We start from the raw sequence: 24,973 nt of genomic DNA, 5'->3' as shown, positions 1-24,973 counted from the left end.
TGAAACAAACATACATATTATTTGAAACACAGGTAGACTACACTATAAAACACTCATATTAATCTCTCAGCCACATACATTACTCTCTGAAACACAGGTGGGTTCCTTTTTGATACACCAAAGGTTGGTTTCTTACACAGGTTACATTTAGATTACTTTCTGCCTCACACGTAGATTACTTTCTGCCTCACACGTAGATTACTCTCCGACACATACATCATCTGACTCTGGGCATCAACTCACCAGACTCTGCTCTGCCTTCTCATCCCACTTGTGTCGGTCCTTGGAACCCTCAATGACGGCAGACTTGAGTTGGTTAAAGATGTCATCATGGTGCTTCTTGTCTTGGTCTCGGCCAACCAGCTTCTCAAACTCTTCATGTAGAGTCTCCCACCCGACCTGAAACCAGCCATTACAGTGAGTGAGTTGCTTAACTGTATTTCAGTGAAGAACTCTCAGCAAAACATCTCAGTTTTGTTTGTTTGTTGTTTAACACCGCACTCAGCAATATTCCAGCTATATGGTGGCAGTCTGTAAATAATCCAGTCTGGACCAGACAATCTAGTGATCAACAACATGACTGACTGACTGACTGACTGACTGACTGAGATTGGTTTTACGCCACTTTTAGCAATATTCCAGCAACATCACCGCGGGGGACACCAGAAATGGGCTTCACACATTGTGCCCATGTGGGGATTTGAACCCGAGTCTTTGGCGTGACGAGCCAACGCTTTAACCATTAGGCTACCCCACCGCCCCTCAACAACATGAGCATCGATCTATGTAATGATGATGACATGTATCAACTCTGTCAGCGAGCCTGACCACCTGATCCGTTAGTCGCCTCTTATGCCATGCATGGGTTATTGAAGGCCAATTCTAACCCGGACCTTACCGGGTTGATAAAGGCATTGGCCAGGTTGGTGTTACCCTGATACACATAAGCATCATGTTGACAGACCAAGGAAAGTGATCAATCAATGGGTTCAACAAGCAGAAAACATACTTCCCATCAAAAGTTTAGACTCACCTAAAACACTCACCATACGTTATGTATATATACATGGTTACATCGAAGATTGATTTCTCCACTGACTTGGGGGAACCAACTACAAACTTTATGCACATGAACTGCAAGAGGAACATGCATCAAATTGCTGAAAAGCATTGCAAATATGCATGTGAACAGCTGCGTCTTGGAGTAAAGTTTTGTTAAGTATTTGCCAATTTTCACTCATCATTTATTGAACTCATGACAATAATCTTTTCAAAGTTACAAATTTGATTACAATACATCTGTTCATGTGTAAACAGTACCTTTAAACTGTATGTAATATTTTGCAAAATTTAGTTTAGAACTGAAGTAAGCTATGTTTACACTAGGGAGTCTAAACTTTTGATGGGAAGTATATATTAGCTATTGTTGATTGAAGAACAAAATCTTCACCTATCTTGAAGTTCTGGGTCAGTGATGCTGACCTCTGAACATTTCTTTCCACCATCTTAAAATGTGACTGTCTGGACCATATCTTAATATTATCACCAGCCAGTGGCAGGCAACACAGAACAACACTGAATATAATTCTTGCAACGTAAGGAGAGTGATATAGATATACCTCAACACATCGTTTTGGAAGTTGCACATCGGCCCATGCCTTAAGCTTGATGTCTATAGCAGTATTGAAGGTCCTGTAACAACAAAAGTACTATAGTCAGTGTGTGAATAAATGAGTAAAGGGAAAGTGAAGGAGTTAAGCAGGAATTAGTGAAGGAGTGCGTGAAGGGGAAATGGAGTGAGTGAAAAGTAAAGGAATGAGTGAATGAATATGGAATTGTTTACCAGCGCATTCAGCAGTATTCCAGCTAAATGACAACCGTGAGTGGGTGAGTGAGTGAGTGAGTGAGTGAGTGAGAGGTGAGGTGAGGTGAAATTGGGTTTAACGTCGTGCTTGAGAATATTTCGCTCATGTGATGACGTGCATGCGTGTGTATGTGTATGTATGGCTGCTTGTACTAGCCCAGACTTAAGCTGGTTTTACAGTACTAGCTCACTGAGGTACCACGCCGCAGTGAAGCATGAATACCCCACTCAGACAATGGAGGCGGTCGAGTGAGTGAGTGAGTGAGTGAGTATAGACAATAATCTGTCTCTATGAACACACAGCTAGTGCTTGTGGTACTCTTACCCAGAGTTCTCGGCCTGGGCTGCTGGTAGGTAGATGTTCTCCAGTACGTGCGTGGCATTCTTCTCCCACAACTTCTTGTAGAAAATATTCTCCCTGCCAACAAGAACACAAGACACGTTCATGGTGGTAGACTGAGTGTATTGTAGGAGGAAGCCGGCACTCAGTGGTAACAACTGTCCTAATGATTAAATTATAAAACACAGTTAACTGTGTATACAACAATAGCTAACTGACAGATAAAACTAACTGAGTGTTTGGTCCTTGCCACTTCCAGGATATTAAGCCAAATTGTGCATAACAAACTACAGGGTTTTACAAACAAAAATCTGTATCCCTGTTCATTTCAACCGTAGTTTACTGTATAATATTAACATGATACAGTAGATCTTTATATCAAATATAATTGTCAAAACATACAAGGAAACTCAACTGCTGCACATTTAAGTGGATGAGAGAGTTAGAGTTAATTAATGTGAATTAAAGTTTACAGTGTTTGTTCTTATCAAAGGATCTCTAGCTTTGTCTGCACTTACCACTGTTTTGGAGTAACCTGACTCAAATTTATAACTTCATCGAGGATCTCACCCCGTGCCTTCTCAAACAGCTCGTTCTGTCAGAAAACAGATTAAGATGTAATGAAGCACACCCAGGATATCATATCATATAAACATAAGCAGTCTTAAGATGTAATGAAGCGTACCCAGGATATCATATCATATAAATATAAGCAGTCTTAAGATGTTTACTGCTTTGATCAAGCGCATGAACAAGGTCAAGTCCTAAATAAATCTAGAAACATATTCAGGGTGAACCAGAATGTGAACCCACAATCACAAGTTCCTGGTGCTCCCAAGGGAGGCAACTCTGCGCACCACATTGCAGTGCTTCAGTAGACAGGGCAAACTGTACCAGGTGATTTAGAATGAGAGCAGATGCCAAATTCAGAAAGTACTCAAATCTTCAGTGAATAAGGTATCAGGCAAAGTGTCTAGAAAGTGTACATGAAGCTTTGGTTGATGCTGCTGCTGCTGCTGCTGCTGATGATGATGATGATGACAGTAAGGAGCGTTATCTTACCCTGTCCAATTCCCTGATGCGAGGGAATGTGTTCTTCCATTCCGTCTCCAGGTTGAATCTTGTGGCTGTTAAAAAAAGGAAATCAATTTCCAGTGGAAAGAATGCAAAGCAAATTATATTTCTTTGATGTCTAGGCTTGTATGATGATTTTGGCTGGCTATTGATAATCGTATCTTACCCAATCTTAAATATGCTTTCATGTCAATCAAAGCGCTCAGTATGTCTGATGCAACTATCCATGTTAAGACATATTATAGTCAAAGTGATGAGACCATTTCCAAAGGTGCTCTTGATAATCTTACAGCTTTAATGAGTGAGCCAATATCACCATTGCCTTATGTGTATTGTGTATTGTGGAATGTGGCTTTTGGACAACAACAGTTTATATATGCAACAATGCTTACCTTTGAAGGCATCAGCTTGCTGTTCCACCGTCTCCTTGACCATCTTCCAGAATATGTCAGACACAGCCATGCTGAGGTTCTGTGTCGTCATCTGAGTGGGTTTCAACACGCCGTCTCTGTCAGGAGCAGATAACTCTTACACATATTGCTGATGCAGGTTTAAATGGATGGTTGAAGCAATATGCTTGTAGTTGTATAAACAGAAACAGGACCAGGCTAAACCAGAGGTTGATGTTATGAACAATGTCAAACATACTTTGACACGTCAAACACGTTAAAGAGATTCATACAGTATTCATTTAGACACCCGTTTGACAAATAATAATCTTAGCACTAAATCAGTCGGAAATATTTCAGCTATATTAGAACCTGTATATAGTCAAATATTATTCAGCCAAACCAGTGGTAGATAGCATGAACATGAAGTCCTAGGAAGTTAAGTTAACCTGTGACCCATGTTCAGATTAAACTGACTGACTGACTGAGTTTGGTTTTACTCCGCTTTTAGCAATATTCCAACAACATCAGGGCGGGGGACACCAGAAATGGGCTTCACACATTGTGCCCATGTTGGGATTCGAACCGGGGTCTTCGGCGTGACGAGCCAATGCTTTAACCATTAGGCTACCCCACCGCTCCGTTCAGATTAAAAGATTGACAATATCTTAAGGAGGGTTGTCAAGAGTCAACAATATCAGTTCTATCCAATATCACACTTGTCAATAGACACAGGATAAGCCGATCCAAGAGGAGAATTTCTCATTTACTGTTATCTTTGAATAACATTGTGAATTCATGGAAACATGGTATAGCAATACATGATGTAGACATATAGCGACACCCCTCAGGCTTTCTATTGCTTATGGTTACAAATGAAATATACTGAATACATTTACAGAGACTTACTTAAAGAGCCGTGAGTTTCTGAAGAATCGATCCTCGTAGTCTTTGATACTTGCTATACTGTCATTGGTATTGCCTGGAAATGAATAAAACCAGGAGAGTGAGTGGGTGACGGATAAGTGAGTGAGTGAGTGGGTGACGGATAAGTGGGTGCCTGTGCTTGTGAGTGAAATGAGTGAGTGGTGGAGTTAATGAGTGAAATGAGAGTAATTTGATGGGTAGATAAGTAAATGAGTGAGTGGAGAGAGTGGGTGGGTAGATGGATGGGCAAGAGAGTTGGTGAGTGAGAGAGATGGGGTAGATGAAGGGTGGGTAGATGGAGTGAGTGAGAGAGTAGAGTGGGTGAGTGGAGGGTGGATGGATGGATGGGCAAGTGAGTGGGTGAGTGAGAGAGTGGGTAGATGGATGGGCAAAGTGAGAGTGGGAGTGAGTGAGAGAGTGGAGTGAGCGGATGGGCAAGTGAGGTAGATGGATGGGCAAGTGAGTCGGTGGAGGTGAGAGAGTGGGTGGTGGATGGATGGGCAGAGGGTGCGGAGGGTGGGTAGATGGGCAGAGTGAGTGGGTGAGTGAGAGAGTGGGTGCAAGTGAGTGGGTGAGTGAAGAGAGTGGGTGGATGGATATGTAGAAGTAAATGAGTGAGTGAGATGGATGGATGGGCAAGAAGGCTTGTGAGAGAAGTGGTTGGATGGAGTGAGAGAGAGTGGGTAGATGGATGGGCAAGTGAGTGCGGGTGAGTGAGGTGGATGGAGTGAGAGAGTGGGTAGATGGATGGGCAAGTGAGTGGGTGAGTGAGAGAGTGGGTAGATGGATGGGCAAGTGAGTGGGTGAGTGAGAGAGTGGGTAGATGGATGGGAGAGTGAGTTGGCGGAGTGAGAGAGATGGAGAGAGTGGGTAGGATGGGCCGGGCAGAGTGAGTGAGAGAGTGGGTAGATGGATGGGCAAGTGAGTGGGTGAGTGGAGTGGTAGATGGATGGGCAAGTGAGTAGGTGAGTGAGTGGGAAGATGGATGCAAGGAGTGAGAGAGTAGGTGGATGGGAGTGAGTGGGTGAGTGAGTGAGAGAGTAGATGGATGGGCCGGGCAGTGAGTGAGTGAGAGAGTGGGTGGATGGAAGGGGCAAGTGAGTGAGTGAAATGAATCAGTGAGTGGGAATGAGCCAAGGAGTGAAGGCATACAAGGCTTTCAATAGCTGTCAAATAATGTTATGCCACATGGTGTACAACTGACTGACTGACAGAGTTTAGTTTTATGCAGCTTTTAGCAATATTGCAATATCATCACGTGAGAGCCAAGGACACCAGAAATAGGCTTAACACATACATGGTGTACAAAGCACAATACTTTTAATAAAGGTTTTCATATAATGAACAACCCAGATGCTGTTTGTTCAACCTTGTGGAATGGAGTAAACTCCCACACAGAGCAATAACACTCCTACCTCTTCCAGTGACAACAGCGAAGTAGCCCAGAGCTTGCATAGGGAAAAGTCGTCCTTCTAAAATAGATTTAATCTGGAAACAAAAGTTGGACAGATTTAGGAAACACGCGAGGATGGATGTAGAACTGTGGTTATTGTATAGCCATGAGGACAAGCTGCAGTTCAACATTCACATTCAAAACAGACAACACAATTTTGTGATGAAAAATTAAAAATTTAGAAGTAAAATATTTGCTATACCGGTTCAGTCAATATTGAGGTTTCGAGATGTCTCTCTTCTGCGTTGGGAGGCGCAAATAGGTTGTGCAAGAAACCGTAAGGTGGGGCTGTGTTTTAGTGTCTCAATGTCAGGTAATACCAAATGTATCAATTCAATGCTGAAACCTGAATTAAGATCATTACTAACGGCAAAGGGTATGACTGTGTCAAATTACACTTTGGCAGAACCGCATGAGTTGGCAATTAAGGCAGTTGAACTTGGTTTACCAGCACTAATGACTCCCGATGATATGGCTTCATTGCATCTATTCATAGACGCGTGGCCAAACCCACTAAATTTAGTTTAATCCATCTTCTCCGGAGAGTTGATGCCCTGATCTTATTCGGGAGGGAGAAAAAGGTCACTCCCTGTAGCCATGAAACGGCATGCTTAAATTAGCGATGGTCTTGAAACAGCCCCACTTTCCAGTGAAATAAAGACCTATTTTCGCCTTTTCTAAAGACAGCACTTACAAAGGGACGTAATCTGAAACCTCCATGTTGCCATTATGAAGTTATGCATTATAATGGTTCAAAATTGGCTTAGGACAAAAAGTCAGCAAATATTGAGAATAATGTAACATAAATAATGACTAAAGTATTACTACTCTATTTCCTCAATTAAAGCCTGTTTCAGACACTTTTACCCCAGAGTTTAATTGCAAAGATAAATTGGGTAGAATCCAAGCAGAACACAGCACCTGGTGTTAAATCAATAAATGGCATATATTGGAGACCTGGTGTTTAATCAAGGGTCTGTGTCTAATCAAGGGTCTGTGTCTAATCAAGGGTCTGTGTCTAATCAAGGGTCTGTGCCTAATCAAGGGTCTGTGTCTAATCAAGGGTCTGTGTCTAATCAAGACCTGACACTTAATCAAGTAAATAGCCTACATTTGTAGATATCAATTATCAAAAAAGGATCAGCTCCAGCGTCTGGTAACACACTGAAGACATGCCTACCCTGTCTGGGTTGTACAAGCTGCTCTCTGCCAGGTCCACCTTGGTCAACACAAAGATGGTCCTCTTCCCCTTGGGGTCCATCTGACTGACCAGCTCCGTCACATTGCTCCGCTCCGCATCCAGGGACCCATCTGCAGGACAGTTACAGTCTCTTACATCACTGGTGTTTGGATGAGGACGATTTTATGAGTGCCTCTTGTGGATCATATTTTGCAATTTTGCTATAGTATAGGTGAGTGAGTGAGTGAGTGAGTGAGTGGGTGGGTGGGTGGGTGAGTGAGTGCATGTGCCATATAATAGCTATATATGTAAGTGAGGTGAGGTGAAATTGAGTTTTACGTCATACTTGAGAATATTTCGCTCATATGACAACTTGCATGCGTGTGTATGTAAGTGTCCAGTGATTTACATGGAGTCCTGTATTTGTGTGTCCCTGGGACTCATACTCTAAATTTTCTGCGGTCCTGGACAACCAAATGGGGGTCCCAGACACTTAAATATTATTATCAATACTGTTATTGTATTGTGTATCATGATCATCACATTGTTACAGTAATTAAATTGCAAATAATACCATAGCCCAGCTAGTAGCAAACTCAGTGATAACGTATTGTCACTGGATTGGAAGTTTTACAAATAGTATTTGTGGATGCGCTAATAAATTTGGTTGCGTCCATTGTCAATTTTTAAGCGTATAGGACGCAGGAATTCGCGTCCTGTAAATCCCTGCATGTTCCACACAGAAATGTAGTTACTAGTATGTAATCTTTATGTAGTCTTCTTGCAGACATTAGTTTGAGACATACTCTGGGTATGAAAGTAAGTGACAATCCATGAGCTGATCAAGGACAGAGTTAGTAGCAATTGACTAAGTCATTGTGGCTATCATATTCTCTCCTCCATTTACCATTTGTTCTCTGTCACCACACTATGGGCAACAGGTTGGCCTGTCACACTATTGACAATGTACACTGTATTATAAACAGTGTACCTCTACATTTCTGAATGGCACAAATTTCACAATTTTTTCCAAATCTATTTGCATTTATCAGTTAATGGCCAAAATTTGAATGATATTGTGCAATTTCTGATAATTAATAATTCTCATATATGATATGATCCACATCTAATGGTAGCAAACTGTTAGCATGACAACACACTTCAATTTCCAAGTTTGCTATCTCTAAAATATTCATAAAAGCTTAAAATATTGAACAAACTCTATGGAGAACAACTTCTTTTATTTCGAAATAAATATTGTACTCTCCAACTTCTAAACTGCCACTCAAAGAAGTTCAAAGCTTTGAATGTGAAGCACCGGCAAAGACTCTTGCAGAAGAAGGACAGGTATTTGATCGGTTCGTACTTTCAGTCCTGATAAATACTAGCACTGCCATCATGTTCACAGGATTAACAGTGCCATGAACATTATGATTTCAGAACGAGAACAACCAATTCTGGAACAAAAGATATGCTTCCCAAACAATAAGTTCTTTGAGAGGCATCTTAGAAGTTGTAAAGATGAAGGAAAACCAAGTTCTATGGATAGTCAACTTTCTTTTTGCAAGGAGTGCGATGTTTCAGCGTAGGTGAGGTGAGGTGAAATTGGGTTTAACGTCGTGCTTGAGAATATTTCACTCATATGACGACGTGCATGCGTGTGTATGTGTATGTCTGGCTGCTTTTACTAGCCCAGACTGAAGCTGGTTTTTATAGTGCTAGCCCACTGAGATACCATGCCGCAGTGAAGCATGAATACCCCACTCAGACACATTATACTGATTCCGAGCCGACCAGTCCTTGTTGTACCCATTAATGCCGAGCGCCAGGCAGGGACCAACAAGTACCATATTTTAACGTCTTTTGGTATGACGCGGTTGGAGATCGAACCTGCGATCTTCCGCTCTCCGGGCGGACGCTCTAGCCACTACACCACGGAGGCGGTCGTTTTAGCGTAGGTACTAATACCGTTATCAAGCAAGTGATCAATTGCTTGATAACGGTGTTAGTACCTATGCTGAAACGTCACACTCATTGAAATAAAGAAGTTGACTATCCGTAGAACTTGGTTTTCCTTCCCAAACAATGTGAGGAGAATGTCCTCTCTCTTGTTGTGCAAGATGAAGAAGAGAAATGTTGACTCTACCTTGAATACACAGGATGATAGAGTTGGGGTTCTCCATGTGAGACTTGCACATCCCCTTAATGGAGTCCTTCGTGTCGGGCGCCATGCCGGTCGTCACCGTCTGGTCAACAAACATACAGTCAGTGAATTACGAAATGAGAGTCTTAAACGTAAAGCCATATTGAACAGAATTCCAGTAATGCCACAGTATGTCATATCTGTGGAAGGAGAGCAAGGAGTCTTGCAGGTCTCTCATGTTTTACACATAAGTGAAACTATTGAGCACAGGTATGGTACCGACCGAGTGAGTGAGTGAGTGAGTGAGTGAGTGAGTGAGTGAGAGTGAGTGAGTGAGTGAGTGAGTGAGTGAGTGAGTGAGTGAGTGAGTGAGTGAGTGAGTGAGTGAGTGAGTGAGTGAGTGAGTGAGTGAGTGAGTGAGTGAGTGAGTGAGTGAGTGAGTGAGTGAGTGAGTGAGTGAGTCAGTGAGTGAGTCAGTGAGTGAGTCAGTGAGTCAGTGTAGTTTTACGCCGCCTTTAGCAATATTCCAACAGTATACAGCAGGGGACACAAGAAATGGGCTTCACACATTGTACCCATGTGGGGAATCGAACCTGGACCTTCGGCGTGTCAAGTGAACACTTTAACCACTAGGCTACTCCAGGTATGGTACTGAAATCCTACAAACATGGTCAGGGAAAACAAAGGTCCAAACTGGTCAGAGGTTTCTGTGTGCCAAAGCGATAATCTTTGCATGGTGATCTGCTCAACCTTAGACAACTAGGCAACCTGAGAAATGGGCATAAAAGAGAACAAAAGAAGTGGAATGGCCTGAGTCCATTATTTTGAGCAGGTTGACAATTTGAATCAATTTCAAGTGATTAGCATAACAGATGCAGTAGACAGGAGACAGGATTTAGCATGTTAAGTGATAGTTTGGTCTTCTTATGAATCCTAATCAAGTTTATGAACTGTAAAACTTGCTTGTATTCCATAGCTTTATCCATTGGTCAGAGTCATGACAATAAGATGACAAATCCCCCCGGCCACCACATATTTGATAAAACAAATCATCTGACAGTTACTCAAAGTTGATTTTTTAAGTTTGAATGGTATCCATGGAAACCTGGAAAAACATAAATGCCACATATTTGCAAATAGCAAAAGGCACCATTTTGGTATCTGCCTCCTTTTTGAGACTAAGTCCAAACCATTTCCATGGAAACCAAGAAAAATAAAAATGCCCAAAATCCGCAAATAGCAAAAGGCACCTCTTTAGGGTATGTCTCATATATCTTTTAAGTTCTGTAAAAATATATTGAAAGGTGTTTGAGTTGTGCTCCGGAAACGAAGCCCACCCTTCCTTTTTGAGACTAAGTCCAACATGTTTCCATGGAAATCATGAAAAATAAATATGACAAAATTCTGTAAATAGCAAAAGGCACCCCATTAGGTTCTGTTTGATAGATCTGCCAAGTCTTGTTGAAAAATACTGAACAGGTTTTGAGTTATGCTCCAGGAAACAAAATGATTATGGACGGACAGGTGGACGGACCAACGGACAGACGGACGAGCCGTCCAATATATCCCCCACATTACATGCCAGGGGGATAATAAAGGAACAGCATTACAATAAGTCATTGCAACAAAGGGTCATTCAAATCAGTGCCATTCAATCAGTCACTCACACACCTCCTCATAGTCACTCACTCATCCAATCATGTCTACAAGTTGAGCTAACAACCATGATTCTCCACGTTTCACAAGAAAACAGTTAACAGTGGTTTCTAAATCACAAATTAATGCATGATTGTACCTGGAAATAGTCCTTGTCGCCACATCTGTCATGACAGTGATCAACACTCCACTGGTTCAATACAAGAAAATCAGACAGACAATTTTTAAGTGTTTTTCATGCAACACTAAGCAATATTGCAGAGACAAGATGCTTCATATTTTAACTCAGATCTCAATACTTTCATAAAACAGAGTGTTATTTCTATCATCAACTTACAGAAATGATTCCGGGCAGGTCTACAAGAACCATCCTCTGAAGGCCTGGTCCTGCTACTGACATGGAGATGCACTGTGGAGGAAGAGGAGAAGATACACTGACAACAGTAAATAAACATCAACAGGGGCACGTTTGTTTGTTTGTTTGTTTGTAACTTAATGCTGCCTCATCGACAATCCATCAACAGGATCTGGATGTTATCAACACTGCACTCTGCAATATTCCTGCTTAGGACATCATCCGTATCAAATCTTGATCAGATTTTTATATTGTGAGCGATGTCAAACACAAGATGACTCATGATCTGGCCACTAACCACCAAATCCATTTATTTCTCTCTTGTGGCAAACATAAACAAACACACATTGCTGGGGTCCAATCGTAACCTGGAAGCCCTACAATGAGTGATCATCTTGAAAGTTTGTGACACAGCATGTATTTAGAATTCCAAATGACCAAATGCTACATGCCACAATATTTGTTTATTATCAGCAACCCAGAGGTCATGAATATATCATGAAGAATGTGACTTTATGGATAACAATGTCTTGTTTATTGAATAGGGACATTCTAAGGGAGACAACTCTGCACAGCTTTATTCTTGAAAGGGCACAATGGATAAGTGGTAATTCATAGGCAATCCTAACCTTTATGAATGCAACAAATTGAGCATACCTCATTACTGACTGTCTGGCCCTTCTGTACACTGGCCTTCATCCTCAGCTCGACTTCGCGTCTCAGGGCAGCCAGCTGAAAAACAACAATTTTCTATATAATACATCTGTAGAGCACCTTATATGTACCTCAAAGATGCTTAGTACTGCGAGGACAAATTATGCACAAAGAGCAAACATATTTTTACCCCAGTTAACCCAAGATGCCCCTGAGGTCCTAGAAAGTTGACAAGTCATACAACAGTCTTATCCCACCTGGTACCCATTCACTGCTGGGTAACAAATTTAAACAGAAGTTTGACTCATCAGTTTTCCATATTTATAGTTTGTTTGATTTGTACAGTAGTAAAATATATTTTCTTTAATTGCCACACAAGTCTAAGGCGATTGCGTTCTTTTAAAAAAAAAAGGGTTACGGGTCACTTAATTCAAATTCCACCAGACCCCTTAAATTGTTGAAAACGTTTTGCATTGTATTGTTATAATGTTGTCTAGGGTATTTATCAACGTAAAATGAAGATAATCCAGGCTTATACGTAATGACATACACCTGAACACAATAAACCTTCAAAATCATTTGTTCCAAATGTTTTATACATGGGGTTGGTAGGACAAGGGTTGGCTGAAACATGTTTCTCTACATGAAAGTTTGAATTCTTAACTTCTTACATCTAATATTAACTCGCAAGGTGTTAACTAAACATGCACAAACACACTTACATCAGATTCTTTGGTGAGGTCAAATTCTCTGTTGCTGTCCTTGAACTTTGCTACATGGAAAGGGCCTTCACTGAGCGTGACCTTCACAGGTGACCTTGTCATCATTTCACCAGAGCCCCTGTTGAGGGAATTTAGAGAAACGTACAGATACCAGACACAACATGATACCACATGGTAGCCATGCCAACCAATGAATACCATACGTTAACAGTACCCTATGCTTAACAGAGATATTTTTTTGAGAATTATTTTGATCCACTGAAATGATGTAGGGAGAGAGATCGAGATCAGATTGCCAAACGTTAACGACTAATACTGTACACATACATATTTCCAGTGAGTATTGTTTATTCTCAGCAATATTCCAGCAACATCATGGTATGGGACACCAGAAATAACCGTCACATTTTGTAGGAGAATTGAAACCTCTAGGCTACCCAGAAGCTGACTATATTTCCAATCTGACAGTATAGTAAAAACAAAATTATCTTGCTTTAGACAACACAGAAATTGGCATGAGATTATCAGTAATGTTTCAACTACCTTGGGAATATCCTGGCCTGTGCGATCATTTCAAGGACACTTGTCTTTCCGGAGCTCTGGTCGCCAACAACCACCACCTGCATCAAGGAAACATACATTAGGATCTGTCACAAAGATACGTTACCTGTTTGGGGAGTTACTGGATGTCATCTACTTGAACTGAGAAGTTTGTATGGACAACAAGAAGCCTGAAATTCTGGGCCACTTCTTGCCCCTTCTACAAAGGCTATACATTTTGTGAAAAATGTAATTTTTTGAGTAAAATTGATATTTTATACTTATCCTGACTCATGCTCTTTTGCTTGTCCCCTTCCTCTTGCGAACATAGTGGAACACTTGTATCTCCTTAATTGAAGCTCCCTTCAATGTAAAATCACTAATTGGTACTCACCCAAGAGTTGCCTCCCCTGCCGCAAGCGCGGGAACAGGTGTCGCCACCCTCTGGCCTCATGCTTCACTCTCTCCTGATTTTGCGAGCCCAACACTTGAATTTACAGGGAAATCCAAAGTGTTATGTGGGGAGGATGGGAGGAGCTAACCTCATGAGTCAGGATAAGTATAAAATATCAATTTTACTCAAAAATTACATATTTTTCCTTATCCTGACTCATGCTCTTTGCTTGTAGAATCCACACGGAGTGGTGGTGGGCATAAACAGAATACTTTGGATTAATAATTAGTGATTTAAATAACTTATACTGTAATAACCCCTCTCGGGAACTTCATAAAGGCATTGACTTAGGATATTTCCTTTATAATAAGCCATAGGTTATATATACCATAACTGGGGTATTACATTACTAATAGACTGATATACCAAATTATAGATATAACAAGCTACTCTGATAGAGAAGCTGTACAACTGAACATAAAACTCAGTATGAGCTTAAGGTTGAATAACCTAAGCTAAATATATACATAGCCCTAGAACTCCGTGGAGTTATAAGCTAAATAATGTATGTATAATATACATAATAATCTCGTGGGGGTGAATATTAACGCCTACGAGGGACTGTCAGTTGCTGAGCGAGGACCAAAGGACCGAAATGGTGAATGCCAGAGACGTCCTCGGTGGTGATATCTCTCAGATAGTGATTAGCAAACACCATGTTAGATTTCCAGAAGCATCCTTCCATAATTGTATTCAATGAACAGTTACCGTGAAGGGCGAGGGTGGAGGCCAATGCCCTGATTTCATGTGGATTTGATGCTGTTGGAGGGTCCAGTCCTGCTGCCTTGTAGGTGGCGTAGAATGACAGTTCTTATCCATATAGATATGGTGGTACGAGAGACTTCTGTCTGAATAGTAGGCGATAACGGGATGAACAATCTTCTGAGCGATCTTCGCCTTGTTTTGGAACGACGTAAATAGATTTTGAGAGCTCGTACTGGGCATAGAGATAAGTCCAATGTATCTTGAGATCCGAGAATCGAGGATAGCGCAGGGACGTGAAATAACCTGTCTGGTTGTCCTGGTAGTTGATTTTTGGCGATGAAATCCCATCTTAATCCCAGGTGCGCTGTGTTTTGATTGTCATCAAACTGTATCCTCTCATAATCTAGAGCGTGAATTTCAGATATTATGGCTGCCGTGGCTAGCGATAACAGGAAAATTGTTTTCTGTGAGAGAAATTCAAAGGTTGTCGATTCCAATGGTTCATAATCCTCACTTGTGAGGTTTTGTAGCACTACATTCAGATCCCAAGCTGGGGCGTGGAACTTCCGCTTTTGGTCCTCCAATCGGAAAGCACGTAGTAAGGCCAGTAACTCTGGTGTTTTGTCAATTTAACACCCGCTCTCATAGAAATCACAGAACTAAGCTGCAAGATATGTTGACAATGTCGAGCCTTTAATTGTTTGTTTTGCCCGAAAGTAACACAAATAGTCTGCCACTTGAGGATGCGTAGCATCTCTGGCTGTAAAACCCTTGTTTGCTGCATAATTTTCAAAACTGTGCCATTTGTCGCCGCATTACAAGTACGCTGCGTTGAGTATCGTAAGGCAAGCGTGACCGCTTTTGCCGCCCTGGTAGAATATCCTCTCTTGTTTAAACACATTTTAATACAGTCCATACGTGAAGTTTGAATACTTCTGGGTTTCTGTGCACCTGTTTGGTGTGTGGATGTATTAACAGCTTTGAGCGCTTGGGTAGCTCTAGTGCCGGTTGACCGATTTCTTGTATTAGAGCGGGAAACCACGTTCTGGCCGGCCAGTAGGGCGCGACCAAAATGAGTTGTAGGCTCTGTGTTTGGCTGATTTTCTGTAATACTTGAGGTATTATTGCTGGGGGCGGAAACGCGTACGCATTGAGGCCTTCCCATGATATGCTTAGAGCGCCCGTTGCCCATGCTTGTGGGTCTGGAACTGGTGACACGTAATGTCGGTAGTTGATTGTTGAATCTTGTGGCTTAATAGATCTACTAGCGGCCCTATTTGCTTGATTATCTGTGCAAATATCTCTGTATTGAGCATCCATTCTGTCGGGCGACGGTAGATGTGGCCGAGAGAGTGCGCCTGCTAGTATATTCCTGGCTCGGGAATGTGGCATGCTTTGACATGTAGATTTAGATCTTGGATTAATTCGAACAGTTGAAAGGTTAAAGTCAAAAGGTTCGGCGATCTCGCTGAGCCTTGCCTGTTCACATAGAACGCCACTGTCGAAGTTGTCGGCACGTATCATCAGGTGCGCATTCTGTAGAATGTTGCTCCAATGTCTTATGGCGCTGATTACAGCTTTCATCTCTAATGAGTTTATGTGGAGCTTGCTTTCTAGCTGATTCCATAACCCTGATGCCGCCTGGTTGGTGAGATGAGCTCCCCAACCTTGGAGCACGCTGCGCCTACATATAAATGGGTTTTGAATTCCTGCTCTGCTAAACAGATCCCTTCGCGAGACATTCGATTTCTTGGTCCACCATAGTAGATGAGGTCTGAGATGTTCCGTAGACTGAATGGTTGTAGGTCGCCGAGATGTGTGTTGATGAAGACCTGTAAAGGACGTAACTGTAATCTGCCTATGACTGTCAAGTCTTGGGCTGATGTTAGAAGACCTAGTAAACTCTGCCATTGTCGAAGTGGTAGCGGAGAGAGTAGGGCTGGAGGAATGATCTGTTGATCTTGAGCCAACGGTCTTCTGGTACACTATACGGTTGAGATTGGTGATAAATCGAATGCCTAGGAATTGCAGATCTTGGCGATGGTACTAGGTCCGACTTGTGTAAGTTTACTAACCATCCCAGCTGTGTTAGTAGCTTTATGATGTAGTTTAACTGTAGTTTGAGATGCTGTGGATCTTGATCTACTTGTATCCCGTCGTCGAGGAAGAACGCGACTGCGTAGAGCCCTTTGACGATGTAGATAGGTGACAATCGGTTTCGTTATCCTCGTGAATAACCATGGGGCTGATGTTATTCAATGGGAGTACTTTCCACTGGTAATGTAACCCGTCTAGAGTAAACCGTAGGTATTTCCTGGATTCGGGATGTATAGGGATGTGCAGATAGGCATCTTGTAGATCTATACTGCCCATGTAGTCCATGGGACGAATCATGTGCCGTAACTCGCGGTAGATGTATCATGTGGAACTTCGGTGGTCTCGCGTAGATAAGTCTTGTTGAAGAAGCTCATGTTGTAAATGAGTCTGTATTTCTCCTTGGAGTTTTTCTTGGGTACTAGGAAAACTGGGGAGTAGAAACCTGGTTCGATGTTTCCTTGATCTATTACTTCTATGGCCTGCTTGGTTAGGAGTAATGTAACAGCCTCTCTTAACTTTAGTAGTTGCTGTGCCTGTACCTCGAACTTGGGAGGGTTGACTGTTAGTGGAGGCTTGGCCTGTAGTGGGATACGAAATCCGCGTTGAAGAATGTTGGAGACATAGGTGTCTTGAAGTATTCCCCAGTTTTCCCAGTGTAGTTGGAGACGTCCACCCACTTGTGACGGTTGTACTGGAACGGCTGGGGGTGGAAGACTCCAGTCGTTCCGAACCTGTCTTTCAGCGTTTATAGTTGCGGGAACCTCTGGGTGTCCTGCCTCTTCCTGACCCTCCTCTATAGTTGCCATATGGGCGTAAAAGAATCTCTTCCCCTGGAACTGGCTATCTTCCTGTCTCTTGCTCTTTGTAGGCCCGTGAATTTAGATCTCCCTGAGTATCTTTGTGAAGTCTGTCGAATGACACTGGCTAGCGTGTCCATCGATTTAATCATCAGGACTTCTCTGGAATCCTTGGTGACTTCCTTGGAGACTTTGTCTATTCCTCCGTCAAAGATGGATGGGGAAGACCACGGGGCTGTATATAGTGGAGCTGTAAAGTTCTCACCCCAGTTGCAGGAAGCGAGGAGGCCTTGACGACGAGCTAAGGTCAGTGCTGCTGAGACAGACGTGAGATGATCTGTTAAGAACTGCTGGTCCTTCTTTTGCATCAGTAGGGCCGAGTAAATCATTCTATCATCTTCAGAGGTAGGTCGTTACGAAATCTGGTGATAAGTGTCTCATTTATTGTTCTAGATCTATTTAGACCAAAGAACATACACCTCGTCATGGTTTCTATCTGAACCAATTTTCGATCATCAATCTTGTAGTACTTGTTCTTGGCATCGGAGATCAGCTTGTAGTTCTCATCGATGTCTTGTGCCTTGAAGAAGGGGTCCATATTATGCGTGGAGAACTTCTTGGCGTGAAAGTTTGGCAGATGTGGTGTTTGAACCTTCGTGGCTTTGTTGAATGCTGTATCTAGGTTCTGTGGTACCGCCGCAATCGGGTCGATTGGGGGTAGTGTAATAGCATCTGCATCGTCTTCTTTCATCAGATAAGTCTGCGCCGAATTGCCACTCTTGGAAGGTGATGAGAGATCTAGATTATTGACCATCCAATATCTTATCTCTGCATCTGAGAAAATAATTCCTCCATCATCTTCCATTCCATCATCATAAATGAGAGGTTGTTGCTCTTCTGATGTAGGACTGTGTGGCTCTATCTCTATATCGTTTGACGCTTGTGGAGATCTAGTTGTAGGCTTATGTGCAGACCTGTGAGGTGATCGACGTGGTGATGTACGTGGAGATCGGCGTGGTGATCGGCGAGGCGATCGTCTTGGTGATCTACATCGATAGGTTGATCTTCTTGGCGACCTATGAGGGGACCGTTGGTAGCTTCGCGAAGCTCTTGTGTAGTCCCTCGATGTCCTTTTAGATGATGATGACGATCTGGGTTCAGGTGTCCTTCGCGAACGCCTTCGCGAAGCTTCCTCTGCGTCCGGTCCTGGGGAACGGTGATATGACCTTCGCGAAGGCTTCCGTGAGGTCTGATGATCAGATTCCGTATCTGAGTATGACGCCGAAGAGGGTGATGATCTTTCCCGCCTTCGCGAAGGCCTTCGCGAAGGCTGTACATCTGGGTCCTTCGTGGAGGTGGTCTGTGACTTCCTTCGCGAAGGTGGCATCGTCGTGGCTGCTACGTTGACTGGGGGTGCCTCTGGGGTGCTGTCTACGTTGGAGCCTTCGCGAAGGCTCGGACCCTCGGATGGCTGCTTCTCCAGTCTGTAGTGGCCTTCCATCATGATCATGATCTGCTTCATTAGATCGTCTGGGATGATCTGCGGCGTAGTAGATGGTGCCCTCTCTGCGCTGATAGCGGTGGGGCCCTCCGCGATCTCGTCTGACATCAGTGTAGAGGCATCAGGCTGCATGGTGATCTCTGCTGAAGTCACTGTCGCTGTCACTGGTTGCTTCTTGTGGCGTATGTCGGGTATGATGATTGGTTGATCATCGTAGAGGCCCAATTCTGCTGCTGGAACGATCTCTGCTGAGAAAGTTCTCGATGACTTCGTAGATTTCCCTTTGGAGGATGACGCTGCCCTGGGGGTACGAAGTCTGCGTTGAGAAGACGTTGAGGCCCTCTTGGACTTTATCTGCGATGACTGCATCCCACGTCCCTCTTCCGATGGGGTCTCAAGCAGAACACCAGACGGGAGGGGATCGCTCGACAGCAGCTGACTGGATGGGAAATCCGATGTATCGGCCATGTCTACACCTAGTTTGCGTGACCTATCTGCAACACGTCTCAAGACGCAAAGATGGTATTTATTAAAGGCAGAATTGGTTAAATTAATGCAGTAACTGCAACGTGAATCAAACGCACAAGGCGTAGTACAACTAGGGCATACTACATGCGGATCCGCAGCGGAAAAACGTAATCTACAAATAGTACAGTTTTTCATCAACGTAATACTAGCTGAACAATCACGAACTCACGTGAATAAACAGTAGAAATACGATTACTTATCAATGCAAATTAATGAAGGATACTAGCTATACCTTTATAGTAAACTATAAGAGGTAACTAACTAAGAAAACCAAAGGATATAGTGTGTAAGGAGACACAGGCGCTCTCACATCCTGCTCACTGGGCGAAGAAGGAGAGAGTGAAGCATGAGGCCAGAGGGTGGCGACACCTGTTCCCGCGCTTGAGGCAGGGGAGGCAACTCTTGGGTGAGTACCAATTAGTGATTTTACATTGAAGGGAGCTTCAATTAAGGAGATACAAGTGTTCCACTATGTTCGCAAGAGGAAGGGGACAAGCAAAAGAGCATGAGTCAGGATAAGGAAAAATAAATATGTTAGAAATCGACTGAGAGAATGTGCTTGTTCAGTTATGAACAAAATGCAGCATGGCTATAACTTATTATTCTTATTATGCAATTTTTATCCTCTTTTTCATTCAAGAACTACATTTCCCAAACACCTTGAGGTGAGGTGAAATGGGGTATGATGTTCTACTTAAGAATATTTCGCTCATATGACGACGTGCATGCATGTGCATGTGTGGCTGCTTGTACTAGCCCAGACTGAAGCTGGTTTTATAGTGCTAGCTCACTGAGATACCATGCCGCAGTGAAGCATGAATACCCCACTCAGACACATTATACTGACTCTGAGCCAACCGGTCCTTGTTGTACCAATTAATGCCAAGCGCCACGCAGGGACCAACAAGTACCATATTTTAACGTCTTTTGGTATGACGCAGCTAGGGATCGAACCCGTGACCTTCCGCTCTCTGGGCAGAGGCTCTAACCACTACACCACGGAGGAGGTCACACACACTTTGAACAAGGGCATGTTAACATATCACTCTGTAATACATCAAACATGGCTACCTATGTACCCAGGGTACTTGGCAGAGACTACAAGCAAGATCTGCTGTAAACATATCACTCTCTAGTTTGTCCTATTGAGCCAGCATCTCTACGTACCCTGGGTAAGTCACCCAGACTATGAACAAGACCTGCTGTGTAACACATCATTTAGTGGTACATCCTATTGTGTCGCCGTCGTTACGTACCCTGGGCAGGTCACCCAGACTATGAACAAGACCTGCTGTGTAACACATCATTTAGTGGTACATCCTATTGTGTCGCCGGTCGTTACGTACCCTGGGCAGGTCACCCAGACTATGAACAAGACCTGCTGTGTAACACATCATTTAGTGGTACATCCTATTGTGTCGCCAACATTCTCTGAACCCTGGGCAGGTCACCCAGACTATGAACAAGACCTGCTGTGTAACACATCATTTAGTGGTACATCCTATTGTGTCGTCGTTACGTACCCTGGGCAGGTCACCCAGACTATGAACAAGACCTGCTGTGTAACACATCATATAGTAGTACATCCTATTGACACAACGTTGTTACGTACCCTGGGCAGGTCACACAGACTATGAACAAGACCTGCTGTGTAACACATCATATAGTAGTACATCCTATTGACACAACGTTGTTACGTACCCTGGGCAGGTCACACAGACTATGAACAAGACCTGCTGTGTAACACATCATATAGTAGTACATCCCCCTGTACTGACGTTGTTACATACCCTGGGTAGGTTGTCCTGTGTGTTGTAGCTGGAGTCGTACACAGTCAGATCATCCAGGACTTCAGAGTACATATCAATCAGAGACTTCTGTGGACAAACAACAAACTGACTGACTGACTGAGTTTAGTTTTTCGACGCTTTTAGCAATATTCCAGCAATATCACAGCAGGGGACACCAGAAATAGGCTTAACACATTGTGCCCATGTGGGGAATCGAACCCGGGTCTTCGGCGTGACAAACAACAAACACTACAGGAGGCGGAAAAATGTTCCTCTAAAACTTTGATATGGAAACCCAGTATTTGACAGTAACAGGGTACTTAGTATTTACCCTTTAGCATGCTGAATTGTTTTCACTTTTAGCCTTTAGCCTGCTGAATTGTTTTCACTTTTAGCCTTTAGCCTGCTGAATTGTTTTCACTTTTAGCCTTTAGCCTGCTGAAGTGTTTTCACTTTTAGCCTTTAGCCTGCTGAAGTGTTTTCACTTTTAGCCTTTAGCCTGCTGAATTGTTTTCACTTTTAGCCTTTAGCCTGCTGAATTGTTTTCACTTTTAGCCTTTAGTCTGCCGAATTATTTTCACTTTTAGCCTTTAGCCTGCCGAATTGTTTTCACTTTTAGCCCTGTCTGCAGGATGAACTTCACTGGGAATAGGGTGGGTCATTCAAACAGCTGGGGCTTCATTAATTAGGAGACAACTGAACCAATATTGTGAGCATTCATACTAGATAGAAAAGTATGAGTGAGTGAGTGAGTGAGTCTGCAATATTCCAGCTATATGGCGGCAGTCTGTAAATAATCGAGTCTAGACCAGACAATCCAGTGATCAACAGCATGAGCATCGATCTGTGCAATTGGGAAGAAAAGTATGCATCCTTATCAAATTATTGTAGTATATGAACCCAAGAAATCCCTGTATCTTTTTTCAGGTTATGACACAAACCCATTTTCAATGTTCATGGACAATTTCAAATGTGTACCATGTCCGACAGACTTCTAAATCAAGTTTCAATGCAGTAATTAAATTCATCAATATTAGCCATTATTAAGAAATACAAATATACACCATGTTATATTCCAGAGAACGAATGAATGAATGAATATACGCTGCATCAGCTATTCACAGCGAGTATGCCAGAGATATGAAACTACCCACCTTCATGACCCTCTTTTTCCCGGACTTCTGTTCCCTAAGCAGGAGCTGTTTCCGTAGCTCACGATTGTCCTTCTCCAGACGCCGATCTCCTTCTGGTACCGCAGCTGTAACCAAGGCAACATCATTACATCATAATCAGCTGCCATGGTAACATCAGAAAATCATAGACATTAACAACCAACCAGGTCTAAGTTGCAGTGTTTGTCACTTTGCAACAATAGACATACTATTTAACTATTTTATTTTTTTATTTTTATTTAAGTATTTTGATCCAACTTCCATTCAGCTGATCCAGGTAATGGATGAAGACGCTGCTGTGGGACGTACCTGCACCTCCATCATTTCCCCCTGGACCCGCTCCAGCCTCTTCTTGTCACTCTACAGGAGAGAAAGGACAGGGTGTTAACATGGATGTCTGCTCACATGTCTTACGTCACTGTGATGCGCTTGGCTACCATGATGCCACAATCAAATGACAGCACTAAACTCTCTCCTAATGAAGCTGTTGATCAATACTTCCAGCTCAAAAGACATTGGCTATTACAGAATGAAAGTATGGAGGATGTAGAAGTGATTAGCTCTTGAGTGAGTGAGTTTGGTTTAACGCCGTTTTTAGCAATATTCCAGCAATATCACGGCGGGGGACACCAGAAATGGGCTTCACACATTATACCCATGTGGGGAATCGAACCTAGTTCTTTGGTGTGACAAGCAAACACCTACCCCACTGCCCCGAGTAGTTCATGATGGTATTATAAGAGTTTCAACAATATTGAACATTATTCAAACAATGTTTCTTCAATATTTATGCTATAATGACTGACAGTTTTTGAAATAACCAGTGCAAACGCACTGTTCACTGTTCCGAACCTTGCCATTAATGATCGCAGTACTCACTGAGTCGGAGCTGTATTCCGCACCGCCAGTCTTAGCCTCTCCGAACACCGCCGTCGTGGTCGACACATTCGCATCTGACACACACAGATAGTCATGGTAACATACACACGTAGTCATGGCAACACGCACATGTAGTCATGGTAATACAAATACACACATCATAATAACATACACAGGTAGTCATGGTAACATACATACATACATAGTCATAGTAACACACAGGTTGTCATGGAAACACTCACACGAGTCAGTCACAGTTCAACTCTTGACATTCCAAAATTACTGAATCAAAATACTATAAACCATCACCTCACCTCACCTCACACATTTAATGAGCATGGTGATTTAGTTCATTCATATCACTGACATCTGCAAAACTGTTAAAACCATGTTTCAAGGAAGTAATGTTTGCAGTACTGACATTAAAGCTGACAGTCACGTCTGTATTTTCTACTGTATTTCTTGTAAGAGACACATGTACACAACAACGTATTGCACTGTGCCGCTGTCTTAAGTACCTCAGTAACTGCGAGACATCTTCCAGATATCAAAATATCTCATGCATATAGTAACTGCCATGTAATTAATGTTTATTAAAGTATCACTGTCACCAGTTCACACTTTCATATACACTAAATTCCTCAATCACTACTTCATAGGGTTGTATACATTAAACTCAACCATCTTCAGCCAAACTAAAATTTTGCTGGACACGGGCTTAGGGAAGGGTGTCAGTTTCGCATTCTGGTCAAACATGGCCTTAGTTTCTCAACAAATATAAATATATGCAGGTTGTGATTGTATCATAGTGCAGATGGATATATTCCTGGGTGAAGGGAGAACATGTACACTAACCTAAAAGGTACCACTTGATTGTCTATTCATACCAATTGTTTGTTGTGTAACCAGGCTCAGCAATGTTCCAGCTATATTATGGCTATTTGAGTCTGGACCAAACAATCCAGTGATTGATATCATGAGCATTGACCTACACAATTTGGATATGATCACATGCATCGAACAAGTCATCACTCATTCATATTAATCGTCTTGAAATGATTGTGTTGGCGAACAGCAGTATCAAGTCCTTACCATTATGAGTGAGTGAGTGAGTGAGTATAGTTTTACGCCACATTCAGCCATATTCCAGCTATTTGGCATCAGTCTGTAAATAATTGAGTCTGGACCAGACAATCCAGTGATCAACGTCATGAGCATCAATCTACACAATTGGGATACGATGACATGTGTCAACCAAGTCAGCGAGTCTGACCACTCGATCCCGTTAGTCGCCTCTTACGACAGGCATGGGTTACCGAAGATCAATTCTATCTCAGATCTTGACAGGTAGACAAATAATTATGAGGTGGTAGGGACGAACTTATTTTTGTGAAAGCAGTGATGGTTGTGATAAGGAGTGAAGGGTCAGGTGGATGGGGAGGATATAGCACAAGGGGTGGGAAGCAGCACAGATCACAGAGCGTGACCCAGCCGTCCTCTGTGTGCAGAATACAAGAACACCACTCACCTCCCCCCACCTACCTAAAAACACATTCATCACAAACACATATAGCACACACAGGTGGATCCAGAGCTTCTTCAAAAACAACAAGATGGCGGTGAAATACTATACTCTAATGTTTTGGTCCACATAACAATGTCCAGAAGTATAATAATATGGCATTTAACAGTCATACAGACAAAAATATATAAAGAAAAGGGATACATCAACACACAAAGCCTGTTAATCACT

The 24,973-nt window shown here is 42.6% G+C and overlaps 1 protein-coding gene across 1 annotated transcript in view; it reads right to left on the bottom strand.

The window, feature by feature from the left end:
• Positions 1 to 24,973, bottom strand: part of LOC124262806 (dynamin-like 120 kDa protein, mitochondrial) — a 43,785-nt gene that overhangs the window by 8,504 nt on the left and 10,308 nt on the right. Inside the window, 19 exon segments of the mRNA XM_046697354.1 lie at positions 244 to 399; positions 1,620 to 1,692; positions 2,190 to 2,282; positions 2,723 to 2,799; positions 3,267 to 3,331; positions 3,671 to 3,786; positions 4,577 to 4,649; positions 6,010 to 6,082; positions 7,228 to 7,358; positions 9,374 to 9,473; positions 11,364 to 11,435; positions 12,039 to 12,113; positions 12,758 to 12,875; positions 13,301 to 13,377; positions 21,170 to 21,256; positions 22,324 to 22,406; positions 22,409 to 22,427; positions 22,651 to 22,701; positions 23,221 to 23,294. Coding sequence (XP_046553310.1) covers positions 244 to 399; positions 1,620 to 1,692; positions 2,190 to 2,282; positions 2,723 to 2,799; positions 3,267 to 3,331; positions 3,671 to 3,786; positions 4,577 to 4,649; positions 6,010 to 6,082; positions 7,228 to 7,358; positions 9,374 to 9,473; positions 11,364 to 11,435; positions 12,039 to 12,113; positions 12,758 to 12,875; positions 13,301 to 13,377; positions 21,170 to 21,256; positions 22,324 to 22,406; positions 22,409 to 22,427; positions 22,651 to 22,701; positions 23,221 to 23,294 — 1,613 coding nt within the window.

The sequence above is a fragment of the Haliotis rubra genome, unplaced genomic scaffold, assembly GCF_003918875.1.
Source record: "Haliotis rubra isolate DU_JTF1 unplaced genomic scaffold, ASM391887v1 Scf857, whole genome shotgun sequence".
Lineage (NCBI taxonomy): Eukaryota > Metazoa > Mollusca > Gastropoda > Lepetellida > Haliotidae > Haliotis > Haliotis rubra.
Note: the sequence above shows the minus strand (reverse complement) of the source record. Positions and strands in the feature narration are given on the sequence as shown.